The sequence below is a fragment of the Myripristis murdjan genome, chromosome 7 (genome assembly GCF_902150065.1).
Source record: "Myripristis murdjan chromosome 7, fMyrMur1.1, whole genome shotgun sequence".
NCBI lineage: Eukaryota > Metazoa > Chordata > Actinopteri > Holocentriformes > Holocentridae > Myripristis > Myripristis murdjan.
In genome coordinates this window covers 26,079,407-26,103,750 of record NC_043986.1, presented here as the reverse complement: position 1 = coordinate 26,103,750, position 24,344 = coordinate 26,079,407, and the positions used below count along the sequence as shown (strand labels likewise).

The 24,344-nt window shown below is 41.9% G+C and overlaps 6 protein-coding genes across 7 annotated transcripts; 2 read left to right on the top strand and 4 right to left on the bottom strand.

The window, feature by feature from the left end:
* Positions 1-542: 542 nt before the first annotated feature.
* On the bottom strand, positions 543-5,078 carry crebzf (CREB/ATF bZIP transcription factor). 2 transcript variants are annotated; one of them, XM_030055593.1, is made up of 4 exons: positions 4,903-5,078; positions 3,250-4,078; positions 2,983-3,058; positions 543-2,565 (listed from the first exon to the last, which is right to left on the bottom strand). In XM_030055593.1, the coding sequence occupies exons 2-3, from the start codon at positions 4,017-4,019 to the stop codon at positions 3,037-3,039; spliced, it is 792 nt and encodes a 263-aa protein (XP_029911453.1). In that variant the 5' UTR covers positions 4,020-4,078; positions 4,903-5,078; the 3' UTR covers positions 543-2,565; positions 2,983-3,036. The 2 variants fall into 2 exon arrangements, with proteins under 2 accessions (XP_029911453.1, XP_029911454.1); XM_030055594.1 differs by having other exon boundaries at positions 2,983-4,078.
* A 761-nt stretch (positions 5,079-5,839) lies between these two features.
* On the bottom strand, positions 5,840-8,339 carry las1l (LAS1 like ribosome biogenesis factor). The gene has a single exon (XM_030055644.1). It carries the CDS (start codon positions 8,166-8,168, stop codon positions 6,450-6,452), a length of 1,719 nt encoding a protein of 572 aa, XP_029911504.1. The 5' UTR covers positions 8,169-8,339; the 3' UTR covers positions 5,840-6,449.
* Positions 8,340-8,500: 161 nt separating this feature from the next.
* Positions 8,501-12,185, top strand: haus7 (HAUS augmin-like complex, subunit 7). The gene is made up of 9 exons (XM_030055645.1): positions 8,501-8,646; positions 8,901-9,016; positions 9,191-9,261; positions 9,855-9,916; positions 10,016-10,203; positions 10,383-10,497; positions 10,750-10,962; positions 11,132-11,243; positions 11,334-12,185. Exons 1-9 carry the CDS (start codon positions 8,524-8,526, stop codon positions 11,393-11,395), a joined length of 1,062 nt encoding a protein of 353 aa, XP_029911505.1. The 5' UTR covers positions 8,501-8,523; the 3' UTR covers positions 11,396-12,185.
* Positions 12,186-12,660: 475 nt separating this feature from the next.
* On the bottom strand, positions 12,661-13,550 carry mrpl49 (mitochondrial ribosomal protein L49). The gene has a single exon (XM_030055646.1). The coding sequence runs from the start codon at positions 13,511-13,513 to the stop codon at positions 12,980-12,982; it is 534 nt and encodes a 177-aa protein (XP_029911506.1). The 5' UTR covers positions 13,514-13,550; the 3' UTR covers positions 12,661-12,979.
* Positions 13,551-15,078: 1,528 nt separating this feature from the next.
* Positions 15,079-19,194, top strand: LOC115362099 (ninjurin-2). The gene is made up of 4 exons (XM_030055888.1): positions 15,079-15,272; positions 17,168-17,402; positions 18,051-18,186; positions 18,331-19,194. Exons 1-4 carry the CDS (start codon positions 15,228-15,230, stop codon positions 18,413-18,415), a joined length of 501 nt encoding a protein of 166 aa, XP_029911748.1. The 5' UTR covers positions 15,079-15,227; the 3' UTR covers positions 18,416-19,194.
* Positions 19,195-19,446: 252 nt separating this feature from the next.
* Positions 19,447-24,344, bottom strand: emd (emerin). The gene is made up of 7 exons (XM_030055990.1): positions 24,266-24,344; positions 23,494-23,572; positions 23,227-23,322; positions 21,781-21,815; positions 21,668-21,693; positions 20,470-20,529; positions 19,447-20,065 (listed from the first exon to the last, which is right to left on the bottom strand). Exons 2-7 carry the CDS (start codon positions 23,570-23,572, stop codon positions 19,876-19,878), a joined length of 486 nt encoding a protein of 161 aa, XP_029911850.1. The 5' UTR covers positions 24,266-24,344; the 3' UTR covers positions 19,447-19,875.

Here is a 24,344-nt window from a genome sequence, read left to right as displayed (position 1 = left end):
GGCTACTCCATCGCAACCACAGAAGACTTCATGATGGCCAACTGAATATCATATAAGTGTATGGAGTACACTTTTTGAATTAATTAAATGCTGCCTCGTTTATCTTTCTGGCAATAAATGTTTGTGAATGGTACTTTGGGTGCTAACTGTACAAGTGGATCTTGAGAATTAATCTGAAGGAAGACTGATTTAGCCAGCAGGACATTCAAGGTCTGGAGGCCCTTGAACACCCTGCTGAGAGATAGAGCATGGCCTAAAAACTTACAGCTCCGCTCTGGTTCATAAGAGGTTAACAACCAGCCACGTGTTCAACTGCCTTTAGGAAGAAGAGCCCAGTAAAGAAACCCAATCAGCTGAGCAAATCTTCCTCCAATATTAAATAATTAATTTAAATGATCATTTAAATTACCTCTGCCATAGTGAAAGCACCATTCACCTGTACACTGAGGGAAACTTTAGGGTCAATTAATCTTTCCTCATTGGTAAACTGAGCCACACAAATTAACACTAGATGACATGGCGGAATAGAACTTTCAAAAATCTTTTTTTTTTTTTTTAAATGCTAGACTGGTTCATGTACATAGATATTGGCATCGGTGTGTAGGATTGTAACAACATGCACATTGAGTTTTGTGTATTTCACTCTACAGGGATAGTTTGCAGTTTCTGACATGGGGTTGTTTGAGATACTGACCATGAATGTTAACTTTGCTCAGACATAATCTCAAGCACTGAGTCCTCTGGCTGGGAATCTCTGGGCCAGCAGAGATCGCAGCCCCAGATCAAGGGACAAGAGCTGCAGCAAACAGGACCAACTTTTTGATCAGTAGAGCAATCAAAAAAATGAAGATTCAGTGTGCACAACAGAAAATATAATCTGTATTTTCACTGCTTTTCTGTGCTGATCTTACTGCATATTGGAGCTATTTTGAACCCCAACCTTACGAGACAGAGCAGAGTCTGCAGGTCGCCTGTGCAGGGTGTGTGAAATGCTATCAGGCTCCACTTCATAATAGTACTGGTATTCTTTACCAAATGGTTCCAATATCAGGAACAGTCTGAAAGCACAGTAATGCAGCAAAAATACACAAGATATGGTGTATTCTGTTGTGTATGTTTTTGGCCTGTTGGTCACTCTAAATGACAAAAGGCATCTTACACCACAACAGTTTAGGTTCTTACCCATATAGTGGTATTTGCTGCTCCATAAGTAGCTGACCCTCCAAGTTTGACCCATCGATTGCATGCCTGTGTTAAGAACGAGCACTTCACTGGAATGGTTCTCCAAAATGAATGAAATGGATCTGGCCTCGCAAACATGATTTTGAGCAGTGACCCCAAGTTAGAAAAAACATTCTTAAGGACTGCACAGCATTTTCATTCAGGATCAATTATCGATGGTCTTCTCCAGTCCTCTAGCTTGCTAACTGGTGGAACTACTTTGTCTCTATATCACCACACAACAGTCCCCCTCTGCACTGTTTGCTTACTCTCCTTGCAAGTTTCTGCATAGTGATACAGAAACAAAGTAGTTCCGACAAGTAGCAAAAAAATCAAATCAAAAAACGTTCAAGCTTTTGGCTGTCATTCAAAATCGTGTTGTTTGCGGGGCCAAATCAAGCTCATTCATGTTTGAAAACAGTCCTGCTGAAGCGCTTGTTCTCACAACAGGCAGGGAGCTGACTGCTCAAACTTGGAGAATCTATTATAACTGTATAGAGCAGCAAATGACACTTCATGGGTTTGGAGCCTGAACTAATCACTTTCATCCTAGCTGTTGCTGTTGTTGTCCTTCCAGGCCTGGGTATCTCCAACTAGAGAACTAACTGTCAGAGATTATCAATACTGCTTTTGATCAGGGGCTCATACAAACTGTCAAAACTTCCAAACTACCCCCTTTAAGGAACTGGAATAACATGTGAATGCTGAAATTCAGTGGTGTCTCCCTTTAACCAAAAAGTGTAAAGCTTTGGCCTTCTTGGTCTTTTGTTCTGAGAACCTTTACCAGACTTGACCCAAATGTTCAGGAAAAGTAAGACCTTTATCTGCAGAGAGCTTGCTGTTCAGGAAGAGAAAGAGAGATGCATTAATAAACAGCACAGAACAAGACGCAGAGCAGATATTTTTAACTGAAAGAATAATGAAAATATGATTTATTTGTCAAACATTTCTCCATGTTCCTCAAACAATGCTTATTCAGATCAAAATTATGTATATACACATTAACATTGTTACAGACTTTCATATACAAAACTGGTGACTAACCATTTCAACCAGGTCATTTTGGAAGAGTTAAGCAATTACACTCCAAAATGTCAATATATACAAGACATAATTATGAGACCATAAAGCCTCAATTTATTGTTGCTACAAGGAATGGAGCAGTTGTAGTCACCCCTGAGTATAAGATGCAGGAGCTACACTGCTGAGAGATAAAGATGTTGTGGAGAATTTGGTATAATGTAGTCACTTACACCATTTGTTACCGATACTACCTTTAAAAAAATACCAGGCCACGTTGGCAGCAGCTTGTCCAGCCTCTTCCACTTCCAACAGCAGAATCCACTTTAGCATAAAGAAAAATAGGCGGCGCTAAATGAAAGGTATTCTTTTGTACAATGGTGCTGGTTCACAAAGAGACCAATTTTAACCAAAATTCAGCATCTTCAATAATCCTCTTCCTGGATCATTACAATTCCAGGTTGAAAGCCAATTAAGATTCAGCGACTAAATCACTCTTTGTGAACCTTCACCTTCATCTTAACAGCTTTTTCTATTATGTTTAAGATACTTTTGTCCTAAGTCCTTATTTACAGTTTCATTTTTAAAGAGCAAAGCATTTTTTTTTTCAGAACTCAACACAAAAATCCAAGACAAATTAACTAGCTGGGAACAAGAAAAATATAAGTACTAATGTCACTGCAGAACGCCTCAAGCCTGTGAGAGAAACAAAAGGAGCATCTTTTCTTGTCTGATGCTTACCATGGAGTCAAGCAGGCAAAGGTGTTCTGAAAGCCACTCATCCCGCATGGCAGATCAACCATTACCTAGAAGAAAACTGTCAACAAGGTTTAGCAGTAACGTGTAACTCAATCGGCTTCATCACACTTTACAACATGCACATTCAGAAGTTCTTAGGTAATCGTAGCTAATTCAACAGTGTTCATCAATCCCCATGAAGTTCATTACACTGAGCCTTATCAAGTTCAGTCTCAATATCTGAAAACAGAGATAAGTACTTGACCCTACATTTTGAGTGATGTGCTTGCACTCTCTGCACACTTAGTGCAGAACTCCACTGAGACGTGGTTCTTGTCCACGTGCAGACACACGCCACCAGATGTCTCTTTCTCCTCCACTTTCACACGTTTCCTGGGGAGTGCATAGTCGTGATCATTTGAGTTGGACCCCTGGAAAAGTGAGGAAGATAATTTCATCCCATTCACACCGCTCAGCCTGGACAAGAGCTGGGCTAACATGCTCTCGTTGGCCAGCACGGCCCTCAGATACCTGGTTTCATCTTCCAGCTCCTCCACTCTCTTGGTCAACTGGGAATTTTCCTGTTTGAGCACATGGTTTTCGGTCGATAGAAAGCCGACTTTCTTCTCCAGCCCACTAACATATTCTTTCTTCTTGAGACGATTCAACCTGGCAGCAATGGCATTTTTGTTGATCATGTGACCAGAGTGGTTTTGTCTGCGCTTGATCCTCAGGTCAGGAAATATTCTCTCTGGAGATGGGGTTGATGTTTCATTTGTGGAATCATTATCATTCGCACCCAATTCGGTCAGCCCAATATCAAAGAATGGGGTGACTGCATCTCTTTCAAATGTCCATTTCAGGTCTTCAATTCCAAATAAATCATCTAGCTCAAATCCGTCTGTGTTGAGCTCCTCAGATGGCAGGCACTCTGATGGACTCGGGAGATTTTCTACTGTCTCCACAGCATCTGTGACTTCAACCTCAACAGACTGCACCTCGGTATTGTTGATGGTACGGCCTCTTCTTCTGGTGATCATTGTAGCTTGTGGACGGGAGCACAAGCACACTCTCCAGAAGATATCCTGGAATTCCTCAACTGTGAAGACAGATAGGTGGTATTAATACTATGTAACACATACGCATTTTCTAGATTAACCTGATATGATTCAATCATTGCAAGTGAACAGTAAATTCACTGTGTTAACGCATGCAATAAAGTCTTAAAAATGCAGAAAAAAAAAAACTTCGGAATGGAATAAACGGTTATGTAAAAATGTTTGTGGCATATTAAATGTTTCTTGAAGTAATTCCCGAAATGGGTCTCATATTGTAATTAAGTTTGCTCAGAATAACTGACAGCCACCATTTTCTTACAGACAATCAAGGCAGCTATAAAAAGCAGCGCTTAATTTAGCAGCAACGTAACTCCAACGTTGGTTGAAGCAGGCCTGCAGAACAGGAACTTTGGCTAGCACTTGGCATTACCTAACGTTTAATTCACCTTGTCTATCCAAACTTTTTGTAAGATTTTACAAAGTCAGCAATGAAACCCAAAACGTTAAGTTTGGCCTCTATTTGACAACTAACATTAACCTGGGACTAGCTGTTATTATCCAAGAGGCGGTTAACAATGGCTCGTAAGCTAGTTAGCTAACTCACCTCGGCCCTAAGGAAAACACACCGAGCACTCCGCCCTGCAGACGATGTTAGGCCACTTGGCAAAGGTTAGCTAGCCTAGATATCAGTGTTTTACGAGTTAAGGCTAGATTTGGCTTGTTATTCAGCCAGAGGATCAAATACATAAACTGTACACAGAATTAACGTTAACGTACAAGCCACGCGGAGCTAACGTAGCCAGCGCAACCTAGAGTGACGCAGCAACCTACAGACGACAAACTCACTCCTCAAATCAGCACTTACCTTCTTGTTTGAGCAGTAAAAGTTTTGAAAAGTATTAGTGTTGAGTCTCAGGATGCAGGTTTGTTCGTTATGGATCGTTCGCCACGGCTACAACATAAAACTGTAGCTGGAACAATGGCGCTTCCACACGGTCACCGCCGAGACCCGCCAGGCTGGGAGGAAGGAGAGACACGGCACTTCCGCTCACGACATTCAAATTAAAAGCCTTGCAAATAAATAAAGAATGTGATACATTTTGATGAACTCGTGGACCTGCACACTTTGCAAATGACATTTTCACGGCATATATTCAGTATTAGCTCTGGTTTAAGGTCTGAGATTGTGGTCTTTTGTGTTTCTCCTACTGTACAGCAGCAATTAGTCAATTGTGATTAGTCCAGTATTATCACTGAGCTAAGTTCCATGTTACTTTAGCTTACTTCAGAGCTGGATCTACAGTGTGCCATGTCTCATCCCCATTTTAATTCTCACCATAACATTTTCTTTCCATGAAAACAACTATGCAGCTTATACATATCTGACAGTTAACCATGCTGCTGCTGCTTATTTTTAATCTGAATTTAAAGGGATTTGGATCAGAGTAAAAACAAATAAATAAATAAATATTTACTTTTTTTTTTTTTTTTTTTTTTAAGTTACACTTTCATAAATATGATGAAGCAATTCAGCTGGGTTCATTGGGTTTTTATACAGAAATACATTTATAATTTCTGACCTGGAATGATGTCACTTATGGATTGAAAAATTGTTATTTTAGTGTTGTGCAATATAGTACAAACAGCTTGCCTTTTCATGCTTTAACTGATGTTTTCCACATTAGACTTTCCAAACACTTGCCCCCATATAGCAGTAGCACAGATTTCTCTGGACAACAGCATGAAAAAAAAAAACAAAACAAAACACATTACAGACATGAACTATGCACAACACTTTCACCTCATTTAACTGAAAATTGCTTTATTGAACGTGTACATGTGAAGATGAAATGTAAATATTCACAATACTGCAAATACTGCAAAATCACCTTTGGCAGCACTTCCAACTGGGAGTCATCCAATCCCAAACTCTCTGCTGAGAGATTCTCAGTTGTATTTACAGTGAAAACAGAGCAGGAACAATGACAGAACAGTGTTTCTTTAAAGTGTAAGAAAAAAAAATGTGCACAATGAATGAACAAACTGCCACTTCTGCCTCATCACCTCGTCTTACTGTGTGGAGTGCATGGTATTTATTTATTTTTACAAAGGCAGTGCTAAATATTGGTGCACCACAGCTCCACTTTGGACAGTTACATACTGGAAAAATGACAGACACAGCACTTAGCTCTGTCTTTTTGAATTTTGGATTTGTTTTAAGTATAATGTTACACCTTATTCAGCGACTATGTAAACTCTGCTAAGCTGTGGTTTCCTGTAATAATAGAGTACATTTACTGTAACCAAAGTTATTTCCCCTGTGTTTTCCTGACGTGTCAAAACAACAAAAAGCAAGAATTCAACAATGAGCCAGCAGTTTGAACTTATATTTTACAGTTATTACAGTATGACTTAAAAGAGCTGCAGTCCTGATTTCAATTTGCTGACGTCACTGTGGGTCCACAGAGCACCTTCACTTGTTCTCTGCGGTGCTGAGACTCCGGGGGCAATGTGTGACGCGGTGCTCTCCAGCTCCACTGGCTGGTCAAACACAGTCATGGTTGAGTAGTTGTCCACCATGAGGCAGGAGGGGTCTTCTGATTGTCCTGGGGCTTTCCCAAGAGGATAGTTCTTCCACTGAACTCGATCTGTGCAAACCTGCCAAGGAGAACCACGGAGCAACTTTGCCTTGTCAGCCTGAGCGTCTGCTCCCTCGTGCTCCTGAAAAGCGTCGCTCCTCTCCGAGTCGGTCCTGGAGCGCTGGGTATGGGACTGGCTCTGGCGCCTGGAATGCTGCAGCTTCTCATGTAAGCTCTCCAGTGTGTAGATAGGCTGCTCTTTCTGCCCTGACATTGGCTGATCCTCTGAGTGTGCAGTCTGGGTGTAGATGGAGCAGAGCTGAAGGAGCCCTTGTCTGGTTTCCAGAGGCAAAGGATGTTCCATGTCATCCAGGATCAGCTGAAGTAGGTGAGGCGTGCTGACACACGGAGCATCTAGACATGCAGAGAGGAGCTGCTGCCACCTCAGTTGGATGCGGTTCACAAAAATCCTGTCCTTCATTCTGGCTTTCTTCTGACCTTTTGTCTCAAAATGGTATTCAAATCTCTTGCTGTTGCAAAGGATGACCTCTGAGATCCAAGCAGAGATGTAGAAACACCTGTGATTACTGGGCTCCTTGGAGAGCTGCTGAAGCTCGACAAACAGCTTCTCCAGGAGGAGGTGAATAAAGGATGGAGAGTTGAGCATCTTCAGCAGCGGCAGCCAAAAACGCAGAAACGTCTGAGGAAGCTGGGTGGCAGTGGAACTTACAGTGTCACAGCCGAGCGACTCCAGCTGTTCAACAGTGGGAACCAGAAACCCATCTTCCATCAACACATCAGTCAGTGTCTCACTGGACTCCAGAGCAAACTGCTTGATCTCAGCCAGAATCCAACTCATGTCTGCAAAGGGAGCCGGCCACAGGCTCCTCTGTTCAGGGAGGCCATCAAACGCCTGGTACTGCTCCTTTTCATAGGATATCAACAGCTCCCGTGCAGCCTTGTATGCTTCGATTTCCTTTTGCCTTGCCATGAGCGCATCCTCCTGTTGTTTCAACTCACTCTCCTCATCCTCCCCATCTGACTGTGACCCCCAGTCCTCATTCAGCCCCCCTCCCAGCTGCCTGGACCAGTACTCCTGCTGGAGCCAATCCAGGACAACCTTGCAGCCTTTTCGACACCAGTTCAAGGTAGGCAGCTTGCGGTGTGTGAAATTGTGCCTGAGGTCTACAATCCACTCAGGGATGTTCAAGGTCCCCGCCAGCAATCTCAGGGGCCGGGCAACTCGTCCCTGTCGGCGCTCCGTGATCAGATTGACGAACCTGACGAGCGCCGTGCCGTACAGCAGGATGAGGTCGTCTCCGTCCAGCTGGCCGGAGCGGTCCAGGACTTGGCACCGCACCAGGTCCGCCGTGTTCTCCACCGCCACGGGCGTGCTGTTGGCGTACCTGCTCTTCCACGCAGACACCCTCTGCAAGGCATACTTCTGCAAGCCGCAGTCCTTGGAGTACAAATACTCCAGCACCTGATCCCACTCGGCTTTGTTGATCCACGCCACCACATGGCGCCGTTTCGCCGAGCTCTTTTTCTTCATGTTTCCTGTCGTAACGACGCCCGTTAGACTGAACCGGTGCTCCTTAAGGAAACAACACACTTTAAGTCGAGAAAATCGCCTTAACAGCCACTCTCCATGATGTGTGGCAAAGAAGACAGCACGGTGAAGCCTGTTTTTGATTTCACTGTTAGCTAACGAGTGTAGCGCACACCGGAAATGACGATCCTAAAAAAAAAAAAAAAAAAAAAATTATTGATAATACATTCCAAAACACAAACATTTCAGAGACGTGCTCAACATAATGTCGTACAAAGAAACATGAGTATGAATTTAAAACAATATAATTAAAATATAACTGGGGAAAATAAGCCTCCACTGATATGAAATATCGGAAATGGCGTTTGAAGTTGTCGCCCAAACGTCAAACGTCATTTTTCAGAGACAGACATTAGGGGGGGAAATGGCGGGTGCTTTGAAAGAGAAACAGCTTGCAAAACAGATTTTCGAAAATTTGCAGGTAAGTTAAGTCATAATACTATGAAAAGTCAAGTTACGATAATAGGAAAACACACATTTATTCCTCAGTTGAGCAGTTTCGTTGTTAACATAGTCTGTCCTGTTTCATGTTGACGGCAGCTAATTGGGGCTAGCTTGTTTGGGTGTAGATGAAAGTTTGCTGTTGCTCTAAATGGAGGACACCACAATACTTTCATGTTCGCCACCGTGTTGAGCGACTTGTAGCCTAATGTCCCATGTGTTGGTGTGGTTGAGGCCGTGTCCTGTCCCCTGGTGGACGGGCTGTACCTGCAGGAGACGGACAGTATGCTGGAGCTGCTGTGTACTCCCTCCCAGCACCGCAGCGACATACTGGCGTGGATCTGCTGCAGGTACCTTCAACAGCTTCTTTGTATAGATACATGCACCTTGTGTTACACGTATTTGTATGAAGAGTCCTACATAAACAAAGTCTGATTGAGTAATTCTCATCACAGCTGAAGTCATTTATCCTTCATGAAATGTAGAATAAAATTTCCACCCTTTCTTTATCTGTCACTTTACAGCGTCAATCCAAACCTCACCAATTTGAAGGCGTCCTCCCTGAGACACAAAGACCAAGATGTTTTGAATAAAGGTAACAAGGACTCCTTGTTAAAACTACTGACATGTGAGAAATTTATGGCAAAACCAACATAAAGTGTCTTAGGATGACTCATCTTGACCGGATCATTTTTCCCCACATCTCTATAGACCAGTGCCCATGGTTTTTGCACCAATGAACTCTCAAATGTGCATTTCTCTTTGTAATGAAAGCTATATGGACATCAACCCCTATGTAATAACTCTCTGTATGTTCAATATATGTTGGAAGAATAGTTTTCCAGAGACTTGAAGAATCTATTCCAAGGTGCATTGATAGATAGATAGATAGATAGATGGATACTTTATTCATCCCGAAGGAAATTCGCAAAAATTGAGGCTGTTCTGGCGGCCCATGGTGTCTCAGCACTTTACTGAGACACTTTATGTTGCTTTATTCTTTAATTTGTGACATGTTTGATCGTGTATCATGTATTTTGAGGTAAGATATTACAGAACAGACATAATTTCAGTGACAGTGGGTATGTGTAAAATACTTGACTTTGACATTTACTTCGCTGAACTTGTGATAAGCTGTGATAAACTGTACGCCTGTTGTAGTTTGCTGTTGTTGTTATATTCACACAGAGATGGCGAGGCTCGGACAGGAGCTAATGCTGTGCAAAGCAGATGACTTGGACTTGATTGTGGTGAGTGTAAAGCCGCTGTAGATGCGGCTACAGAAGAACAGACCAGATGCTGTTGTTGTTGTTGAAAGTAAGTGTTTGCGCCCTGCCTCCCACACTCAGGGCCGCGTGGACCCGTGGCGACAGCTGCAGTTCTTGGAGGTCCTCTTAACTCTGCTCTCAGAGAAAGAGTCTGCTGAACATGAAACGAATGAAGACGTTTTGCTGGATGAGCTCTTTTCTGAAGAGAATCTGCCCCACCTCACACACATGCTCAACCCCACATGTGACCCCTGGCCTGCGCACATTAAGTAAACATAGTTTTTGTTCCTTGTCCTCCAGTTACACACATATCTCCTCCTTCTGTTTTTATGCTCTTTGCTTTCTTACAATTCCTTCCAAGTTGATCAACCCTGCTGTCTTCATATTATACTCTTTACCTGATCTGTTTACTTTTCCACTGTTCTCTCTCCTTTTCCTCACCGTATAGAGCTTTACGCAAGGGCCACAAGTCGTCTTTTCACAGGCCGAGTAGGGAAGAGGCGGCTGACATTACAGCCCTCCTTCAGTCAACGCAGTCAGCACTGGAGCAGCTGCAGTCAGAGGTACAGTGTGCATGTGGCTGCTTGTCCCAGCAACATGGAAGAGCAAAAAAAACAGATGAATGCAACAGAGATTATTTCCATCCCAGTCCTGAGTTTGTCACAAATGACTGAGCATATATTAAAATGTTTTGCTGTTTCAGGCCGAGGCATAGCTCCCACAGATTTGGTTAAACATACTGTATGTTTTAGTTGCTTATTGATAAATAGTATCCTATTGTGCTTTCCTTTCTTCTCTCTCCTCGTTTTCCTCAGTGTGAATTTCTGCACGGTGAAGCTCAGAGTCCCAGCGTCTTCTCTCCATGTGCATTGCGTGTGGCATTGTCTGACCTCCGACAGTTGATGGCAACCTTCGTGCACGTCTACGAAACAGACTTCAGAGCCTACTGCGACAGAGAGCCCCCCAGTCTCAGCGCAGAGACACAAATCTTCCAGAGAGTGCACCAGCTGCTCCTAGCCTGCAACACGGTAGGTGGACAAAATATAGACAGTTTAATAATGTCATGTAGATGTAGATACCTGCAGAGATCTCTAATATACACATGAGCTGTATCACCTGCAAAATCTGATCCCTCATAAGACCTTTCACATTGAAGTGTGTCATACTGATGTTTTTCTCTTCTGTTTTGTTTTTCAGGAGTTGGAAATGCTAAATGAGCTGTCAGAAGCATCTGAGACCATCACTGACCAAGTGAGCAAAATACAAACACAGCCTCGCTACTGGAGCCGCGGAGAGAAGTGCACATTACGTAAGTGAACATCGTCTCTAACGCACTCTCACATATGCACTTGTTCTATGTTGCGGAGTAGTTACAAGTTTTTCTTGTTTTTTCTTCCAGCGGACCAATTGGAGGAACTCACCAAGCGATATAGAGACTTCCTTTACCTGCATCATTCTTAGTAATGCATATATACATATATTAGTAGCAACGCTTTCATTTGCATAACCACAAACCGAAGATGCTTAACGAATCCCTCTAACCATGATCAGCATTTATGTTGAGTGACTGAGCAAGGCACTGACTCTACAAACTGCATCGGTGAGCACAGTAAAGAAATTTGGTTATGACAGGAAAGTCTGATTTGTGGATATGTTGAAACTTTTAAGTGTCACTACAGAGCCAGTGTCTGCTCAGACAGCTGCTGGTGTTTGACAGCCACCGCAGTAGTCGCTCTGTTGAACACAAGTGCACCCATCTCCCATGATGCTGTGGGCTACCTCAGAGAGGAAATTAACACGGGGAGTTGGAGTCCATTTTCTTGTGACTTTGGTTGGACTGAGGTGTCCGTCAGGAGTTGAGCTCGTCACCTGTGTAATTATTCACGTTTGCACATTTTACAGCTCCTATACATTGTGTGCTTGCTACTAATTGCCTTGTAAAAGAGCGTAATGAGCATAGGAAGTGAATTTTGGGTGAGCATGTGTCATTTCTCTTACTTATTGATGTCTAATACTACCAATTGTAGATTTGTTTTATAGATTGTTATGTTGTCTAAATTAATAAGACTGTAAGTTGAAGTCACTCTGTTATTTGTTACTTTCAGATAATGCTAAACCAGCGTTATTATTCATGCAGACTGGGTTGTCAGTTCACATTATCAACTTTGTTTTTTGTATTTTAGCGTGCTGAAATGATTCCACTGTACTACATTACTTTGCAAATAAACTGGTTTTGCAACAATTACAACTACACCAGTGGCTTTTGTATATCTACAAGGTAGCAGTCTTAATTATTGTTTATTTGTTCAATTCATAGTATCCCCTGATGTCATATCCATTTCTTACCAATATAGTGCTTTATCTTATACACAGCTCACTGGCTGTGACTGTCTTCAGATCATAATCACAAGTTTATTCATTAGAGAGCTGTTATTTTCCTACCAACATACAGAATACTAAGAGTAGCCTTGACTTAAAAACCCTAATTTTATGTTTACATTTAAAATATTTTGAGATTCAATTTCCTACTTAAAAAAAAAAAAAATCCATTAAATCAATGTTGAAAATGTTTGATTAAGAATAAGGTAATGGTGGATGAAGTAAACATTTATAACCCCTCCTACAGCGTTGTTAGTAAAGTCAACTTGCTGCAGAAACAAAAACCAGGATGATTCATGCAATTGGGAAAAAAAGATTTATGTCACAGTTTGAGGAAGTATAACAAATACAGGGTATGTTGCTTTATTCACCCACACAAGAGCAACAAGAGACACAGCACAGCATGAAAGTTTTGATTTCATATTTAATGACGTTCAACAAGTATGTACACTGTTTTCCAATTTATGATGCAATAAGTCCAAAGTCCCCTAGTGTCAAAAGCATTTTCCATCAGGCCTTCATGACAGGATAGTTGTCCACATTTCCAGTCTTGCTGTCATGTCAGTATGGATCTAGACAGGGCATCTGCTGGTTTGTGAGCCCGCTGGACTTGACACTAAAAGTCCTCCCCATGTCCAGGTCCTGTCCTGAGAGGAAGCTCCTCGGCTAGAAGCCCTTCTTGGCCAGCCACTCCTTCAGCTCCTGGTCATAGTGACCTTTGACTCGCAGGGTCATGGTCACCTCGTTCACCTGGGTGGGCAGGTCTTTACCCGTCACCTCCTTCAGGAACTGCTTCACGTCTCTCTCCAGAGACCAGATGTCCCCTTCCACCTTCCGTACCAGCGTGGTCTTGCGGGTGCCGTACGACACGTCGGTGTAGACGGGGATGTTGTGCATGCGGGAGCGGCGTATCATGTAGGGTAGAGCCGGCGGTGCCTCCGCCGGAGGGAGCCAGCCGGACGGGGCAGGACCGTCGTGTTTAGGAGGAGTGGGGACCCGTGTGGGCGGGATGAGCCGCTCCACAAACTTGTATTCCTCTGTCGACTCCACTATCGCAGGGCTTTTGTCTTCCAGAGCGGCGCTGCACACCGACCGATGCGTGACAGCAGCGGGACCGGCCAAGGTCCGGCTGTGTCGGCCCAAAACCCCCCGCAACGCCCCGCGTAACATTGTGGTGTGGAGGGTGAAGCACGCCGCCATGTTGTCTTACCACAGAGACAGCCGGAAGTAACCTATTTGAGACTCCTTCATGTGTTACCCGGTGGAATAGATTTGGGTGCTGCCCCCTTTTGGTCAATATTATACTGCAGTCTATGACGCCGGTTACCTAATGTTCATGCCAAAACGCTACAAAGCCAGGGATCAGTTATATGTGAATTGTCTTTAAGCTGTCAATACTGTACGCCAATAAGGGGAGATTTTTTATGATGATTGAACACAATTATTTTTGTGCAAATTCTCTCAAATACAAACAATACAACACAGCGTCATGTGTATCCTAATTGACCAGTCGTTTCTTAAAACACAAGAACACACACACACACACACACAAAAAATACATGTGACATAAAGACTTCACAATATTTTGTATTGTTGTGTTATATTTTCCTGCACTGAAATTGGAGTTGCTGCAATTTCATTCTACTATTGTAAAATGACAATAAAGGGCATTCTGATTCTCTGATTCTGATTCTGATAAGAGGCCTGAATCAAACAACAAGAAACGGGATATATCCCCAGAAATCAATTGCGGGAGAAATGGTAGAAGTCAAATTTTAGATTTGCCATTCTCTATTTAGGACATTTTTTTCAGTGAAATTACACTGGCATTAAATTATGAAACACGAACGCCTTAATGCGGCCTCGGTTTTACCTAACATTTCCCCTCAATACACACCGCACTCCTTAATGAATTCTAAAATTCAAGCCGGAACCCCTTAATTCTACATAAAATCGAGACAATGCACCTCAAAAGTTTCTTAATCGTTTTTTTTTTTTTCTTTTTTTTTTTTTTTCTTTTTTTTCATCTGCTGACCCTTAAAATCCCCTGAATTTGATAACTCAAATTAAGGTCCTCCACATGTGTTAAATGGAGTCGGGCCGGCAGTCTCAGGACGCCGCTATCAGCGGACTTTCTACACATAGAGCCAGTGGTTAGTTGGGCCAGGCACTTTTATGCAGCCTTTTATGTGGCCTTTTACATCTACTCTTTGAAAATATTTGGTCCCTTTTTCTTTTATGCATTCATAAAGTGGACTCACATGCCGCTTAATTAATTAGTTTTATAAACCGGTGAATAAAAGGAAAGTAATTTGTCTCTGTTAATTGGCACAGCAGTGCTTGGGCTATAGCCAAGCAAATGATGATGATGATGTTATGATGTTAGATGGCAGCCCGCAAGGTTTGTAGGAGTGAATGCCAAACCTATAACTAAACCATCCATTGCTTACCACGGTCTATATCTTTGGGGAACAAATAGTGCAGACACTTTGGCACCTGGAAACATTTGGCTTTTGCATTATTAAATAGATTGGAATTATAAATCTGTTTTATTATTTATAAGATTATCAGAAGGAGCCTGTTTTAAACGATATTAGACACATTTCCACCTTGACAGGTAAAATAATCTGCGTGACTCTACATTCAAAGGTAGCTGATTAAATTATGCACTGAAATGAGACATACAATTTTCAGTGCACTGGACCTTTAAGAGGGACTATATAACCTAGTCTTTAGGGAGAGGGAGGGAAAGAGGGTGGGGTGGTTTTAATGTCCCGGCAGTTCAAGTTTCTCCACAGTCCTGTATACTCTCTCAACTCACTACTGGGCCAAGCAGAGAGCTCTGTAGGCCGATAACTCATCCCACTTCATCACAGATTATTACACCAGCTTATTAAAGGACAGCGCGTTCAGGATGAACGGGGAGGACATGGCTCTGCACAAGCTGGGCGACGTGGAGGTAAATATTTGATCTCACACGGGACACCAAGCCGCGGTCCCTTTAAACCATCACATCTTTTCGCGGATTTGTATATTAGGCTGCGATTTTTCTTAAAAAACTATTAGTATTATTCTCTCCTGTTTTGTTGTAGCTATTCTATTCTGTTTCAAGGCTACTCTATTCTAGTCTGTCTGTTCTATTCATTTCACATCTGCTGTGCTCTGCTCTAGTTCTGCTTTGTTCTGCTTTGTCCTTTTTTACTTCATTTCATATGGTAAGCTCTTTAAATTTCATTTTAATTTGAAATCTATTAAATTTGCTATTCTATTCTATTCTATTCTATTCTATCCTGTGCAGACTGATATAACTCAGGATGACTCTTTGGCTTTTTGCCATAGTTGTCACCTGTGGGTTGGACTGGAGGGAGGACTGAGGAGTGAAAGAATGCTTTGTGATACTGGGTGTTGCACCGAGGTGTGACGTCTCCTCCACCTGCACAACAGGATTGCTCAAGCCCTTGAGGAAAGAGAGCAATGCCACTGATGTGTGTTGATGTTTGCGTGAGACAGACATGGTGGAGATGTGCTGTGAATGACAGGACACTGTGACCCTCAGCGGTGGTTTTCAAAGTGAGGTCCTTGAGGGGCTCCCAGGGGACCCTCAGCAAGATGAGAGATAGTTTAATTTTACTATAATTTATTTCACCAGAAGCTGTAGTAATACTAAACCTGTATGAGTGATAATTTCAACATTATGTTTTAATCTCACTGCATTGGCTCTATATGTCAGTGTTCAAGTGTGACATTGTTTAGTATAGGACTTGGCGATATGGCCAAAATCAAACATCACAGTATGACCAAAGTCCTCAGTATTGATATAGCAAGGATATTGTAGGGATGACTATTTGTGTTTTCATAAGATATTTGAACACAAGAGATTTTTGATAAACAATCATCAGCAGATAGAGGCAAATAACAGGATAGCTTTTTACTGTGCTGCAGCCTTTCAAATCAGGAGAAGTCAACACTTATCTCAGATCACAATATTCCAATATCCAAATGGTGGATCATAGATAGATAATCCAAATAGTGCGATATGACAGTGTTGATGTAATATTGATATATCACCCAGGCCTAATTTAATATTTAACACAAACCAAAATATAATTTCATATCAGCGTCCCTGTGATGAAAAATCAGTTCAAAGGGGCAGAGTGTGGCTCATTGTACAGCAGCTTGGGGTCTGGAAACATGCAGGTGTTTGAAAATCCCTGGCTTGCTGTAGACTAACATGAGGGTCTTTTCTGCACACGGTGGGCCAGCCTTTACCTGCCTTCAGTCACTGCTTTTGATAGGCTACACCACTTTAAACCCTCAAAAATCACCTTTCACTTACAGTATTAACTAACTTAACTTAATTGATTCTGGAAACTGGTGTGACAAATTGCCTGTGGTTTGCGATTTGAGCCTGTGGTGGTGTAGGTTTACTCGCTGTGGAGAGAGAGAGCTTCCTCGAACATGTTGTGTCTTGTCGCCTCTCTCTCTTTCTCTCTCGCCCCAGGTGAGTCACCGCCCATCCCTCTGCCACCTCCCCTTCTTCTCCTCTTACAGCCACACCTGAGTACATAGCAACAAGGCACACAACACCTCTCTGTGTACGGCGACAGTCTGTAGTGACACAAGAACGACCTGTTCCCACTTGTTTGCCTGGACAGCTTTGACCTGAGGCTGAGGCTTACGAGAAAGAAGAAAAGAATAACATTGTTTAATTGGAAAATTTAACAATGATAACAATTGTATCTGTTGAACCCTGACAGGGTGGGGCTGCTCCACACCCATAGTAAACCGAGATTATCCAAAAGTGACTGCGATTTAAGCCTCACAAGCTCGAACCTCTGTTCTCTAACCTGGCAGGCTTCCACGGCCCCATCTGGGAAGGTTTACCGCTCTATCAATATAAATCACTACGCCACGAAGAAAAGTGCAGCTCAGAGCATGCTGGACGTGGCGCTGCTCATGGCCAACTCGTCCCAGCTGAAGACCGTCCTGTACGTGGGGCCTCAGTACCGTTTCTACATCCCCCTCATCGTCTTGTTGTCTCTGTCCATCTCCTTACAAGTTGTAGTCGGGCTGCTGCTCGTCTTTATTGGTGAGTGAAACTGACTTTCATCCCTGACTCATGCATCTTCATTCCTCCTCCTCCTCCTCCTCCATCTCTAATGCACATTAAGCACACAGTTTGAACCCTGTGCACTCCTTGTGTGAATTCTGGAGGTCTCCAAGGTGCAGAGCTATAAAGCATAAAACATAAAGTCCATTAATGCTGATGCAAGTAGAGAAAACAACTCAACAGCTTTGTCTACCAAGTCAAGGACAGTCAGTGTGTTGTGTATCTTCTCATTACGAGAACATAAGATGCTTTGGCTTTTTTTTTTTTTTTTTTAATCTTTCATATCTGCCCTCCCTGTCCCATTCTGCATGTGTTTTGCTTTCAAAGCTATCAAACAAGGTCATAGACATGCAAGCACCACACGGCCTTTAACCTGCACCCATCTCTCATATCCTTATCATTTGTTCTTGAACTAAAATTTCAACTATTTGCTCTCAAGGGCAAAGTAGGAGTTTCCTTTGATGGACAAAGGGCTCTGCTTTGTCAGCTATTTGCAAAGTTCTTGAAGCTACTGAGTACAAACTTTCAATATTTGTGCCTTTCCAGCACTCTTTTCATCCCTTTCGGCCCCTCATGAGCTATTTATGTAACTTTCTTTTTTCCACTGGTGTGATTGTCTGTCTGCAGTGAAATATGATCTGAACGACGTGAGGAAACAAGCCAAACTGAACAGGATGAACAACGTAGCGACGGTCTTCGTCTTCTTCACGGTCCTCATCAACATCTTCATCACGGCGCTCGGCTTCGAGGGGCAGTCACTCAGGTGGGCCATATTATATGCTCTTGGATATTTGAGCTTGAGTGAGCTATATAGGCTCATAGAAAGATAGTAAGACTCTTTGATCCCCCCCACACTGTTACTGTTGTAAAAGCTGACTTGTCACATCCTTCCTGTGTTCCTTCACAGATCATCAGTGCTTCCTGAAATGTCAGTACCAGAGGCACAGTCTTTCCCGATAGTGACTGACCAAAACCTCACTGGAAGCATCTAGACCAGCCATTCCACCAAAAAAAGACATTTTCCTTTCTTCCTTGGGACGCAGATCCTTGACGTCTTAATGGTTTTGGGGCAGTAGCCTCTTGTGGATGTTTGACAGCTATCTTTATAACTTCCATATAAGCCACAGTTGAAATTATGGCTTAGAAGAACAAATGTACACTAGCTGGAAGTGCATTTCCAGCCCCGTATGGATTTAATGGATGTCACATTGTCTTGCTGAGAGACTTGGGAAACCAAGCCCAGACCTCATCCTAAAAAAAGACGACTATCAGCTGCAATCAGCCCATAACTGGCCAGGGATGAATCCTTCATTCAAGAACCACTAAGTGAAACCTCAACCTCAGAGTGAACAAAGACTACACAACCTCAACTCTGGATCACAGTCCCAACGATAAAACCTCGATTCAACCCAAGTTTCTAAAATCAGCTAAAAACCGAAATCTTGACTGCAACATTCACAAACCCAGACTCATGTTGTGTTTATCTGCCTAGAGAGCTGCTGTTCTCATCTCTCAACTCTGAACCTTTACTGCTGACCTCTGACCTCTTACAGTTTGTACTATGTAACCTCGCTCTAACCTGCAGAGTTAAAGTCACTCTGGCAGTGATGGTAGCCTTCGAGCTAATTTGTTACCAAATGCAAAGAAGTTGCACATTTTATGTATGTGTTCAAAACACTTATTTTTTTATCCTGTAAAAATATAAATACAGACGAATCCTGATGATGCTAAAATGTTTGGTTGACGGAAGTCCTTTCATATTTTTTTTTTTTTTTAAATAAACAAATAAATTTATTCACTGAATGAATTACTAGTGTGTGTCAGTGGAGAAGTTGACTTTATGTCTTCTATTAATCTCTGTCCATGTTTAACTCTTCCTTTCTCATATCTATACTCATTTCCTCTTCTTTCATGTCCTGATTCAAGATTTCTTTCCACTGTCATTTCCTACACTGTTTGAATCTATTGGCCCTTTTTGACATTATTATTAAGCTTCAGTAGTAGAAAAAGGACAATAGTTTTCATCGATCCATTTATTAACATTTGCCATAAAGAAAAAGAAAACATCTTTGGCTTTCTCGGGACATGATGTGGGAGACAGGTGTAGAATAGGATCAAGATTTATGAAAGAGACGCAAGTAATGCTACATTATATCATCCTGTGCATGCCACAGATCAAAACAAATCATCTCTACTAGACAAAAGCTGCGGTAAAGCAACAAAACACAAGCCTTCAGCACACTTACAGATCATAGTGCAACAGTTCACGCAAGCAAGCAAAGACTTTTATCAAAATATTACGGAATGTGGCATTTCTGAGTCCACAGTAGTGTGTATTGAAATGAGGAGAAAAACAGTAAAGAAAAAAAAAACATTAATCTCCATTAATAAATGAACTGAGTCATGTTAAAAAAAAAAAACCTGGCATCCTAAAAAAAATCTGATCCGTCCATCATAGGAGATGTCCGAAGGGATTTTCTGGATTGCTCTCCATGCAGCAGTACACATAGTAGAGGAAAGCTGCGACCAGGGCCAACAGCAGCAGCCGGATCAGCAGTGACTTGCAGCCTCCAGACTTTTTGATTGGCTGTCTGGACTGTACTGTGGTGTGATTGGCTGCCCTGGTGCTCTGGATGGGGGGCCTGGAGGAGAAGACGAGCGAGAAAATCAGCTCATCATTTTACTGGCACACACATGTAGTGCAAAGTATTTGGTCTTGTGCTGAAGTCTGTTTCAGTTTATGTTTGATTATTGACTGCTACTAACAGCTTGTTTAAAAAAAAAATCAAATCGATATATTCATTTTTTTTTTTTTGAACAGGTAAGTCCAAGGATATGTGTAGATTTCAGATGCTACAGATGCTTAAGTTAATAATCTGGTTTCTTTGATGCATGCAAATGTTTTGTATGAGAGTAAGTAAAACTTCAAATTGAAGACTATTTAATGACTTTTAAGACCTAATATTTACTGAATTTAATTTTCAAGACCTTTCAAGGACCTGTAGAACACACACACACACAGGCATCACTTTGTTTAACGACTCACTCTGTGTCTTGCTCCAGTTCCTCCTCTTCATCTGGCTCAGTGATTACCCTTCGTTTCAACCTGGATGGAGGAATAACTTGTGCTTAGTTTACTGCTTTCACTCACTTCATTTGCCAGTCTAGCAGTGCTGTAATTGAAGGAATGCATATATAGCAAAAACACCAACTCCTATGGTGCCTTCAAGTCCCGTTCAAAGTGTTGTAACTATGAGGCGAGTGCACATGAATGACCCAAATATGTGGTAAATATGAGTGGGAAGTCAGAAATTTCTGTGAGATGCAAGTTGTGGACGTGATGAGAACATGAGAGGTGTGCGACTAATTGATGGCAACAGTGAATAATTATATGCAGATGTGCTAGCACATTTATTCAAATACTGTACATAAGTGCACATTTGATGTACCGGTACATGAGTATTACCATTTTCTGAAAGCTTTAAAGCTTTAAATAAGCTTTTGCATGCAAATTATAAAAATGTGGCATTAGAATGGAGTAGTTAGAGCTGCAAGCAGTAAAATACTTCTTTCATAAAAAGATATTTTTAAAAAATACTTCTTTCATGTTAATGGCATCATTTTTCATAATGGCTAGTTTTACTTTGCATACTCATGTACATTTTACTGCTAATCCTTAAGTAAAACTGTGAATGCAGGACTTTTTTTTTCATAACAGTATTGTTACTTTTATGTAGATTAAGTAACAGATTTGAGTACCTTTTTCATCATTGTCTATAAGTTATTCCTTAGCAGTGACTCATTGCATGTTTGTATTGTTATGCTGTAGCATTTGATTGTTATGCATTTTTACTTACAAACTTCATAGATTAAGTAAAATGCAAATTGAATGACTTGAATTTTCTGCTCTTGATGCTGTTACTCCAGCATAAAGTAGCTTTGTGTCTCATGTTTCCTCAAGGAAAACCTCAAACCACCTCCTGTTTTGATGATGTCCCGCCAAAAGGCCTGGCATGCGCAACGTCACATCTCTTACACAGAATTTCTAAAAGTACTTGAGGGCAGCACTACTTTGGGCAGAAACACTAATCAGCCAAAATACTGTACAACAGTACACCATTGTGTACTTAGTACACTATCATCATCCTGCACTACTACTACTACTTTACTTGCATCAACACACATTAGAACTAATGTGTGTGTGTGTGTGTGTGTGTGTGTGTGTGTGTTAAAGCTGTACTCACGTGTCACTATAAGCTTCATTCCTAACCTGTGGAGATGAAAGCAGGCAGACCTGTGAGGTTATTTACACAGTTACAGATAAAGAGAAGGTAAACAGGCGTATAGAGGGACTCACCGGACTGTGGTACGTGACGTAGGTGATCTCCTCCTCTGCAATGGAAGAAAACCCCACAGATATCAACATTAACCCTAAGTAACACCGGTCCTGTTTAATTAAATAGATAAATAGATTTTATTCTGACTCTCTCTCTCTCTCTCTCTCTCTCTCTCTGTCTGTCTGACTCTCTCTCTCTCCCTTCCTCCATTCAACACTCAGAGTGAACACTAGATGGCAGGATCGACTACGAGAGTGCCTGGTCAGGAAATCCATGCCTCTCAGTCATAAAGCTGATGTTTAATTGTTTGATTTACAGTCTTGTTGTGCAGCATCAACTCCTCCATTGTTTGTCATGTTTAGTGCTGGAGAGCAGGCGGGGCAGGTTTCATAATCCTGCAGTATGCATGGCAAGACGAGCGTGTGGTGGCTTTCAGTGTCAGGGTAAATTTACTTTCTATTCAGCATCAAACCAAGGCATCATACACTTTCATGGTCACTAATGCATATTTTCTGCTTCCTCTTCTGCTGCCCTTTGCATCGCTGTGCAAAGGGCAGCAAATCACCTTATGGTCACACAGTCTATCACATTCATTTCTTAGTAGGAGGGACACAGAGTGGCAAATTCCTGAACTCAATGAACTGAAAGTGACTTGATCCAAGCCTCAGAAATCTTATTCTTTATTATTCCAGGCGGACACTTCTCCCTGACTAAAAACACACTCTAGTATTCACTCTTTACAAGTGAAACTAAATAATAAAGTCGTCCATTTACGGTGTCTTGGCAAATAAAAAGGTAGGACTTGAACAAATGCAGTCCAGCAATTAGTCTGACAGGGCATAAGCGATGCATTAAAACTCTAAAATATTTGTGGTTGATTAGTCAGTAGCTGTAATGACCAAGTAATTATTCTCCTTGTCAAATTTGATATCTCTATTATGAGCATTACTGGGCATGGGTATGGTGATCATTGTCTCAGTTGAAGCTAAACTTAGTTTTAAGGAAGTAATTTTAATCTAAATTAATGTCTTTATTATATTATGATGGAATGATATAACATAGCAGCGGCTCAGCTTACACCCATCTCATGAATGCTTTTTATTTGCTGTTTTAAGCACGTAGTGCTGGGTTGCTTTTTCCTGAAAAAAAAAAAAATCCTCACAGGAAATGAGGCATTTTATGCTTTGGTTTGTTTGGAGGAACAGAAGAATAACTGGATATCACTGACTGCTTAGCGCCAAAAAGAACTGCAGTGTTGCCGATTACCACTTTACTAGCTTTAACATTACTATGCATTCACTATTTTCAAAGACAAGACATTTTTAAGTTCAGGCTAAATTTGGAAAAAAGAAGTTTGAAAATGGCTGAGAATAATGGCAGTCATATAACATATAATTCCCTCAAACAAAAAAATGAAACTAGGGGACCCCTCTGACAGTGGACTAAGCCATCAGCTGCTGTCCTACCTTCTTCTCTGTAGTAGGTCTTGTCAGATGAGGGCTTCACCACAGCTTCATCCATGGCCTTCTTAAGCTTCTTCTCATACAGCTTCCGAGTTGAGTCTACACACACACACACACACACACACACACACACACACATCAGCGCTTGTTACTCCAACACCCTTCGAATCAGCTATGACAATCCCAGTAACTACTCCAGACACCGTGTGTGTGTGTGTGTGTGTGTGTGTGTGTGTGTGTGTGTGTGTGTGTGCATTGCATTGCACATACCAACTATAGGTCCATGTTTGATGCCATACTCAGCGAGCAACTCGATGATCTCGTTGTCACTTTTGTCACTGAGAGACATCTGAAAAAGAGGAGGACACACAGATGGGTGTACCACCACAGCAAGGAAATTTCCACCACCACTGTGGATACTGTGAAATTGAAATTTGCATTGCAGTTTAGTCTGTCATGTAAAACTAAACTAGGCCTAAGTGCAGTCAAACTGTGTAGGACAAAGCTAAAACTGTCTACTCAAGCTACACAAATGAAAAAGAAATCACTGTAGATAGATAGATAGATGGATAGATAGATAGATAGATAGATAGATAGATAGATAGATAGATAGAGACTGAGTTGCCTAGGTATGAGAGCAGCAGCGTGCAGAGGGAGGGAAGGGAGGAGACTCACACAAGTATGCTGCCCGCCTGGATATACAGGCTGCCATAACCCACAAGGAAAACTTCATAAAAGCTGCTCTCAATCAAACTTCTCCATTAACTCGGTGATACACACACTGCAGACTCAGCAGTTGCTGAGAGCAAAAACATAAGTTTATATCGACTAAAGTCAGTAGTTGAAAAAAAAAAATAAGTAAACCCTCCTACTGGAAGGGTAGCAGTTAAACTGGCATGGCGATACTGAGCGTCTTCCTCGTCAAATGAGTGTCGCTCTCGGCAGTTCAAAAAATGCGTCTTAGCGACCCATTTTTATCACGCAAAAAGTTCCTCACGGTGAGAGTAACAATGCTGAGCGGAGGTGAAAGGATTTCACTTACCTTTGACAGAGACGAGGAGAGCGTGTGGAGCTGGAAGGGAGTGCGAGGCGAGGCTGTGGTTGTGTACACAGCAGCAGCA